This window comes from Zootoca vivipara, chromosome 13 (genome assembly GCF_963506605.1).
Source record: "Zootoca vivipara chromosome 13, rZooViv1.1, whole genome shotgun sequence".
Taxonomy (NCBI): Eukaryota; Metazoa; Chordata; class Lepidosauria; order Squamata; family Lacertidae; genus Zootoca; species Zootoca vivipara.
This window is the reverse complement of record NC_083288.1, coordinates 52857655-52866821: the sequence shown is the minus strand read 5'-3', so window position 1 is coordinate 52866821 and position 9167 is coordinate 52857655. Positions and strand designations below refer to the sequence as shown.

At 52.5% G+C, this 9167-nt stretch overlaps 1 protein-coding gene across 1 annotated transcript; it reads left to right on the top strand.

Moving 5' to 3' along the window:
- The first annotated feature begins 1718 nt into the window (after positions 1-1718).
- On the top strand, positions 1719-6169 carry SAP25 (Sin3A associated protein 25). Its single transcript, XM_060281398.1, has 6 exons — positions 1719-1784; positions 3178-3249; positions 3844-3885; positions 4752-4890; positions 5578-5678; positions 5927-6169. The coding sequence occupies exons 1-6, from the start codon at positions 1719-1721 to the stop codon at positions 6167-6169; spliced, it is 663 nt and encodes a 220-aa protein (XP_060137381.1).
- Positions 6170-9167: the final 2998 nt, after the last annotated feature.

Sequence of the window (9167 nt, the reverse complement as noted above, 5' to 3'; positions counted from 1 at the left end):
TATCCCCACTTCCTGCTGAATTCCCCCACAACAACCTTGTGAGGTAGGTTAGGATGAGAAGCAGGGAGGGCCGCCCCCCCCCCAAGGTCAAATCCAGTGGGTTTTATGGCTGAGTTGGGGATTCAAACCCTGGAGGCCAGACTCAGCCTTTTAACCCCCCCCCCCAATGTTTAAATATCTAAATATCTTGTTATGATCATCATCAGCATCCTAGGGATAGCTCTGTCAGTAGAGCATGAGGCTCTTAATCCTTAAGGCTGTGGGTTCGAGTCTCACATAGGGGAAAAAAGAGTCCTGCATTGCAGGGGGGGGCGTCCCTTCCAACTCTGCAATTCCTCGATTCTGTGATCACTGATGTATTAGCTGCCTTCTCAATCCGATTGACGGGTGAGATGATTATTTTTTTAATTTAAAAAAACCCCACCCCAATGACAAATCTGTTAAAAGCAGGTCTATATAATATTTAGAAAGAGGGAGAAGCTTTGCAGAAAATAAAGCTTTGCTTGTGGGCGGCTGCAATTCTCATCCCCAAAGGGCCGGGGTTTTTTTAAATTTTATTTTCCTGGAGAATTGAGCATCCCCCTGCCCCCCACCCCCACCCACAGCCTAGGAGCATAGCAAGCAGCAGGATCAAGCCCCAGGGCACCCACCCAAATCCAGGATCAGTCCTGCCCCAAATGTCCCTCTTCCTCCTTGGGTGGGGTTGAAAACACAAAGAAGAAAGAGATAAGTCCTCTTTCAGGCCAGGAATGAGATTTCCTCTCTAAGTAGCTGAAGACGATGCCCCGTGGCAAAAAGGGCAGCTCAGAGGGGCAGGGCTCCCCCACCCACACGCCCCACACTGCCTCCTATATAGGGCGCTCCCTTGACCCCCTGATGGAAGCCCTCCTTCCAGGCAGAGAGAAGAGGTGGGTCTTTTTTTTTAGGAGGCTGGTTGAGGCCCCACAAAGCTGCCCCCTTCTCAGTTTGGGGCTATCCAAGCCTTGCAAAAAAAAGGGGTGAATGGGGTGGCTGGGAATGGTTAAGAGAGGGTGTGGGGTGAGAAAGGTATAAAAGGTAAATAAATGGATGGATTAAAAGGCTTGAAATTGGACAGTACAAAGAAGCTGGTTGGGGAAATGGGGAAACTGTTACCTGGGGGAGGGAGGGGGTGGGATTCAGGACTAAGATAAGAGATGCGATAGAATTTGAAATCAGGAAAAGATATATCTTTTTAGGGGGGAAATTAAAGGCTAAGGGAAATTAATAGAAATAGTTAAAGTTAAGATTGTTTGAAAATTATATAATTATTATGTTTAATATAGTGAAAGCTGGAATAGACTCGGGAAGGGAGGGATGGGGAAGTCGGAAATAAGATTGTAATAAGATACTGTTTAGGCTTATTACTTTTATTTTTTCTTTTATTTTTTCTTTTATTTTTATACTTGATTTTTCTATTGTGCTTTTTTGTGCTTTATTCTTTTTTGTAAAAAAAATTCAATAAATATATAAATAAACAACAACAACAACAACATAAATAATAGTTGTTAATAATAAAATTGTTGTTATCATTAAAAAGGGGGGTCCCTGCCCCACCCTGGAGGAGGGTCAGCTTGGCTCCTGGCTCGCACCCCACCTCCCTGCCCCCCAGCAAGTGGGGCCACTGCCTGGTCTCCTGGCTGAGAAAGACCAACAGGTTTTCCTTTTCTGCTGCCCTCCAAGCCAGGACTTTGCAAGAAATGTTTGACGGCTCCGACCCCCGGCATGAGCTCTGGGACACAGAGGAGGAAGAGGAGGATGATGAAGAGGAGGAAGATGAAGACGATGAAGAGGAGGAGGGAGATAGTGACTCCAGCTCAGACGGCAGCACCAGCGACGATTCCCACGGCGAAGAAACCCAGGAGTTCGGGGAAGGGTGAGTGAGGCTTTGGGGCCTGCGGAATGGGACTTCTTTTGATTCTGTTGTTTGGGCTTTGTAATCTCTCTGGGGCAGGGACTGCGAGAGGGCCTGGCTGGCCCTCCCCAGGTGTGGAATTAATAGGGAGTCACCAAGAGGGGGCTTTTGGGGAAGCAGAGTTGGGTGGGAATCATAAACAGAGCGTCTTACATCTGCGTGTGCTTCAAATACAATTATATCTCCCCCTACAAAACGCAGCGCCCTTTCGGAGAGTGCTGTTGGGTGCCGGCCACGTTGAACCCTGAAGGGTCCTGGCTGCGAATTGCGCATAACTGGAGTCAGAGGCCACATTCCTAATTATTTATTACATTCAGTGCTTTTTTCAAGAAAAAAATAAAAAAAATAATGTTTAGGTGTGCTCTCACTTTGACTTGAGAAAATCACTGTTTTATCGTTCAAATTGGGGAAAATAAATACAGTAAATGGACAAAAGTACAAAGATTCACAAAATGTTTAGGGGTATGCGTACCCCCGCGTCTCCCCAGAAAAAAAGCACTGATCACATTTATAAACCGACATAATTCCCCCCCCCCTCTTCCCAGGAGCTTCCGACGTGGCGAGGAATGGGAAGCCTGGCTTCTCCAGGGCCCTAGTCTTAATTTAATTCCTGACAACCCTGTGAGGTAGGGCAGGTTGAGGGGCAGGAACACAGGTCCATGGCCTAGTGGGGAGATTTGAACCCTGGTCTCCCCAAGGTCCCGATCCTGCGCTCTAACCACTAGGCCACTCACTGGTGTTGTGTAAAAAAACCAACAACAACAACAACTCAGTGAGGCTTTTAAATATCCCTTTCTTTTAAAATTGTGTGTTGTTTTTTAATCTGCGCCAGGCCTGGGTGCCCTGTTCCATTACCCCAAACCCAGCATGGCCTAGTGGTTAGGGTCCAGGACCTGGGAGAGACCCGGGTTCGAATCCCCATTTAGTCACTTGAGGGGCCAGTCACCACCTCCCAGCCTCACCTGCTTCCTCACAGGGTTGTTGTGAGGGTAAACGATGGAGGGAAAGAACCATGTCAGCTCATGGGTCTATAAATGGGACAGATAGATAATTGATTTGGGGTTATAGTCATTTAACAGAGCAATTCCTCAACTTGCCAAGAGGGCTTAGGGGTTTTTTTTTTGCGAGGACGCCAAGGAGGGAGGGCGGAGGGCGGCTGCCCCTTCCTCTTTCCAAGAACTGGACCCAACCTGCCCAAAACTTCCACAGGGGTCAGGATCCGGCCTCTTGCTTCCTGCCCAAAGGGATCCCGGGATCCCACCGCTGCCGCCGACGCCTTTTCGCCCCGTACGCCTTGCAAGAGCGGCGTTCGTCAGGTGAGTCGGAGGGGAGGGCGTCAGAGGGGTTGGGACGGGGCTCCAGGTGACGGGGAGAAACTTCTGCACTTGCTTCGGAGGTCCTTGAATCCTGTGGGGCTGGCAACTGTAGCGCAGCCCTGGCCAACCTGCCCTCCAGATGTTGCCATCCCCCCAAACCATCTGCACGGTGCCAGGTTCATCGAGTCCTAGAACTGTAGGGCCCCCTTGCAGTGCAGGCGGGCAGAATCTGCTTTGCAGCCATCCCGGTCGGTGCCCATCTCTGCATCCTGTGGCAGGGAGTTCCGCAGTTTGATGAAGAACTTTCTTTTATCCACCCCGAATCTTCAGCCTCATCAGGCGCCCCCAAGTTCTGGTATTATGGGAGGAGGAAAGCTTTTCTCTGCCCATCCTCTCCATGCCGCGTGGGACTTCGGATGTTTCTGTCCCATAGCTTCTCTCTCTCTTTCCTGAAACTAATTTTTCTATGTGCCTGTCACTTTTATTTCTTGAACGGGCGTTTTTACAGGGCTCAGGAGCCGCTGCAGGGTGGACCGCAAACCTTGGGGCAGAGAGGCCCCGCCTTGGGAAATCCCCCTCTCCCACTGGGTGCAGGATACAAAAGCCATCTGCGTAAGAAATTGGCCTACACAGCAGGTGCGTTTGGGGTTTGGGGTGGGGCTTCAGTCCCGAGGGAGTTGGGGGCTTTTGCCAGGGCCAAACTGATTTGGAGGCCTCTCGGCTCAGCTCCTGCCTTTTCCACGGAACATAGAATGGCACCTCAAGGGGGGGGACCTCAAGGGTCCTCTAGACCAACCCCCTGCCATGAATAAATCGCTGCAAACGTTTTACTGGGAGGTGTCGTTATACCTGCTGCCCCTGGGCTGACTTTCTGTCTTTATTTGCCAATGGCGTATAATTGCATATATCGGCCAACCTTTGACCTGGCGCTCTGCAGCTGTTGGAAACTACAACTCCCAACTGCCCCTAAAGGGCAGCCCAGCTCTATGATGGATCTCATGGGTGTCCAGCTGTGCTGGTGGGCAGGGCATGGGCACTGGGTCTCAAAACATCTGGAGGGCCGCAGTTTTGGGAAGGTTGACCTATCCTCTGCTAAATATCTCTTCGATGGCAGGTTGTCCAAAGGTCCTTTGGATTGTATCCCTCCCCCCCCTTCATTGCTTATAGCTCATAACCACGCCCATGGCTGCTGGATTTTCACGGAATCAGAGAATCGTAGAATTGGGAGGGATTCCCAAAGGTCATCTAGTCCAACCCCCCTGCAACGCAGGAATCGCAGCTAAAAAAATCCCTGGCGCAGGTGGCTGTCTATCCTCTGCTCAAAAACCTCCAATGAAAGAGAGTCCCCTTTCCAAGGTCGTAGAATCGTAAAGTTGGGAAGGGACCACCAGGGGTCATCCAGTCCAGCCCCCTGCCAGGGTTTGGGGCGTTGAACATGGCTGTGTGTGTTTATGTGTGTAGGGGGGGTCACACTAATCTCTGCTTGATGTCTCCCCCGGCAGGCGACCAGGTGCTGCTCCCGGACACTCTCCCACCCTTCTTTCCAGTCGTTCTACACCGCTGTCTCCACCTGCAGCCGCTCCTCCCCAGCTGCAGCTGCAGACCAAGGCGCCTCGCCCTCAGAACTCGAACCCAAAGCCAGTAAGCAGCCGGGGGAAGACAGAGTGGAGTCTGCTCTCTCTCTGTGGGCTGGAGAGGGGCTTCCTGCTGTTGCCTAAATGACGGAGGGACTCCCCTATGAGGAAAGGTTGCAGCGGGAATGGGGGGATTTTTAGTGTTTGCAAAACGATGGGGAAAACTAGAGCTCCCTCGTAAAACTAGAACTCATGGACTTCCAGGGAAGTTGGAAGATTCAGGACAGATAGAAGAAAATCCTTCTAATGTACAGTTAATCTGTGGAACTCCCTCCCACAGGAGCCAGGTAGCTTTGAAAGAGGATATGGCAAACTCATGGAGGAGGAGAGGGCTTTTGATGGCTACTAACCAGGTGGATCATTTCTCTGATCCAGCAAGCTGCTCTTATGCTGGACTACAGCACCCATATTGCACCTAGCCAGCGAGGATCAGCGGTCACAGGTGATGGGAGTTGTATTCCGACGTCATCCGGCGACTCGAGGTTGGAGCAGACTGCTCCCGTGCAGAGTCCTTCAACCTTGCGTCCCCAGATGCTGAACGGACAACAACTCCCATCCTCCCGAGTCAGCTTAGTCCAGTTGTCGTGGATAATAGGATTTGTAGTCCAGCAACTTCTGGGGGCCACATTTCCCACCAGATCCGGCGTCGGCCCATCTCACCTTCTGCCTGCGTCTCCCCTTTCTCCCTTTGAAGCGCCTCTGCCCCCTGTGGACTGCAGCGGTTTCTACTACACCGACCCAACGATGCCCCCCGGACATCGGATCTACAACTGTCTTTCGGTCTCCACCCAGGAAGTAAGTGGCCTTTCCTTCACACGCCCGGAAGCTTGGGTAGGCGGATGCAACAACAAAAGCTTTTGAAAAATTGCGCATTTCAATGTAAGAACAAGAATCATGTGGCAGGGAGTTCCATTAGTTAAAACTCACATTATTATTTTAATTTAGCCTTTGTGGTGCGTTAACAGTCCTGCAGCGGGGAGTTCCGGAGGGTGCCTCCGCTTGCCCCCCCCCCCAACCATATGCCTTGCTCCCTTTTCTTCCAGGTCCTCCGCAGCCTGACCCTGGAGACCCCAGCGCCCATCATGTCTGTCTGCAGAGCTTCCCCGCCTCGCAGGGCCAGCCCCCGCACCCAGTGGCTCTCTGAGCTGGAGTGCAAGGCGGTCTCCGCTCTCATGGAACTCCCAGACAGCGCCGGCCAGGATCCTGGCAAGTGCCGGCCCTCCCCTTGCTTGCCAGGAGAAGCGGAGGGGCTCAGGGAAATTGAGACCTCTGGGATGCTGCCATAGAGCCGCAACGAGGTGTCGCAGCGCTGCAGGTTCCAGAAGGCAGGTGCATGTGTGAAAAGGAGATTCCTGCCTCTCCTCCCGTCTTTCTGGCCCGGTGCTGCTAAACCCCTCCATTGGACAGTGAGTTCTTGGGGGAGACAGCCTGCCCCTCCTGACTCAGCCACCCCCAAGTGCCTTTCCCCCCCCCCTCTCTTTCATAACGTGACAAAATGTTGCAGGAAAGGGTTTTGCGCTAGGAAAATGCTCTTTTTGTGGGGGGCTAAAATCGCACCCAGGATCCTGGCGTGACAATGTTTTTTCCTTTTCGTTTTTTGGTGGGGGGTGGGAGGATAATTTCATTCCTCTAGTCTGTCTTCTGGAATCTGTCCCCTTCCAGCTGCTCTGCGCTACAACTCCCAACGCCCCCCCCCTCCATCCTGGATATGGGAGTTGTAGTCTAAGGCACCTGGCGGACGCAGGTTTGGGGCAGGCTTTGGATCGGAAGACATTTAGGCAGCAACCACATGGGGCAGGGGAGCGAGGCCAATGGTTAGAGCAGCCTCCTCCAGCCTGGAACCCGGGGGCTGCGTATGGACGACAACTGCCCCTTCAGTTGGAGAAATGAAGTGGGAAGCCCGTCGTTTATTGGGCTTGCCCTCAAAGGAGGATAAAGTGCAGCCTTTGTGCCCTCCAGCTGCTTCGAACTACAACTCCCATCAGCTGGGCGCTGTTGGGAGTTGTAGTCCAAAACTGCTGGAGAGCCCCCAGGTTTTAGGTGGGGCAGGTTACGCAACGTCAAAGGGGAAAAAGGGTCTGTTGGGTTCCTTGAGAGATTCTTCATTTGAAAAGATAGCAAACGACTCTTCTCATTTGCCCTGCTAGGACTCTTTTGCCTCTAGTGGAAGGATTTTGGGATATACTTGTTTAAAAGTTGTTCTGTGTTTTGAGGTTTTGCATTTGTGTTCGTTTGGGGTTTGTTTTTGCCCATTTATACGCAACTGGGGGATTGTTGCCTTTCATGGGGTGGGGAATAAAGTGAAGTTGACTTGATTCCCTGTCTGCCTGCAAACTTAATTTTGAGTCTAGGGAGGCCTCTGAGATATCAAGGGTTGAACCCCACACCCCACACCCCGTCTCCTAGGCTGGGCAAGGATTTAATTCCTGGGGTGGGGTCAGTCATGATCAGGCCAAAGGGGCCTATGTAGTCCAGTCTCCTGTTCCCACAGTGGCCAGCAAGGAGCCTCTGAAAAACCCAAATTCAGGATTCGAACTCGAGGTCCCTGTCTCCTTCCTGCAGTTCCCAGAAACTCTGCTCAGGAGCATTTACTGCCTTTGACCTTGGGGAAAGAGCAGAGCCTCCAATCGCAGTCTCTCCTCCCCGCATGGTTTTTGCCCAGTCCTCTTTTAATCCCCCCTAGGGCAGTGGGCATTCTTGCCTCCTGCAGGAGGGAGTTCCGCAGTTTGAGCTGCGCGAAGGACCAGGGGTCAAGCTGGCTGGGGCCGATGGGATTTGGAGTCCTGCATCAGCCTTTAAGGGCCACCCTCATGTTCCCCAGGTCCAGTCTCCAGAGGCATTTCCAGGTTGCGGGGGCGGGGGACGGCTGCTGCCGGTCAGTGCAGGAAGTATTGAGCTGTGGAGGGAAGCACCCGATTCGCATGCAGACGTTCCCCAGCTCCAAATTCTTGAGAGCCTCTCTGGGTGGAGCTGGGGAAACATGGCCTACGTGGAGCCCTGCGGAGGAGGGCGAAGTTGCTGCTGCCGGCCCGTGCAGGTCGTATATAATGGGCTGGCTTCTTTGGTGGAAGAGAGCAGGACACAGAGCAGGGCAAAGGGGGTCTGAGTCCTCCTCTCTAGGCCACAAGGGGACAAAATGGAACCCAAAGCGAACCCCCGCCCAATAATTCCCGGGCTACCAACAGAGGGTCGTTTTCGCGTCTGTTTTATTCCAGTTCTCTCTCTCTCTCTCCCCCTCCCAGCTCAGCTGGAAGCCTTGACTGGCCTCTGCCTCCTCTCCAGACGGACCTGGTGGTGCCACAGGGTCTCCATCACGGCATCCAACAGGTGCAGCACCTCAACCAGAGCCTTCTCTTCAGGGTCTCCTTGCTGAGACGGCTCCCTTTTCTCTTGCTTCTGCGAATCGGGGAGTTTGGGGGGGGGGAAGAGAAAGAGAGCATTGAGTAACCTCTTGCTTTCTCCCTTTATTGGTGGAATGACCCTCAGGAGGAGAGAGGGAGGCAGAAAGCGGTTTCCAAGGCACCTGAGAATCATGAGGCAGGGAGTTCCACAGCCCCGCGCCAGTTCCTCCATGGTGTGGGTAAAAGAGACAGCCCAGGGCTACCACCTCCACACACACCCCCAGCAAATTTCCAAGTGGGGGTTAGAACCCTGGTCTCCTAGGTCCTATTCCAGGTCCGTAACCACTACACCACACTGCCTGCCTCTGTCCCTCTCCAGTTTTGTCAGTACAAGGCAATAGGTGTGCGGAACCTTTGGCCTGCTAGATGCTGCTGAACCACCAGTCTTGCTTGGCGTTGTTATTTATTGAAATTTAAAAACTGCCCTTCATCTGCGGATCTCGGGGTGGTTCGTGATATAACCCCCCCCCCAAAAAAAATACATGGTAAAAATAAGAAACAAGCAGCACAGCCAATAACACATTTAAACAGGTGTCCATCAGCCCAAGGCCTGGTTGAAGAGGAACAATTCTGTCTGGGGCCTAAAGGTGTCACGGGTCTCTCCTCCTGCTTCCGCTACAACAAGCTCCCCTCTTTTTGGGGTTTCCCAGTACCAGAAGAGGCATACAAAGGGCGGAGCAGAGCTGGGCTTCACACAGGCACAGTCTCCGATTGCTTGCCAAAAAAAAAAAAAAAACTGGAGAGGAGGAGACTCTCCAGGGGCTGCGTGCCTAGTTTCTACCTTCTCTCTCTCTCTCTGCCCCCCCCAAATAACCCTCCCCCCAAAATACCTTATGGGCCCGGAGAAATTGTTTGGTGAAGTGGACAACCGCAGAGATGGTAA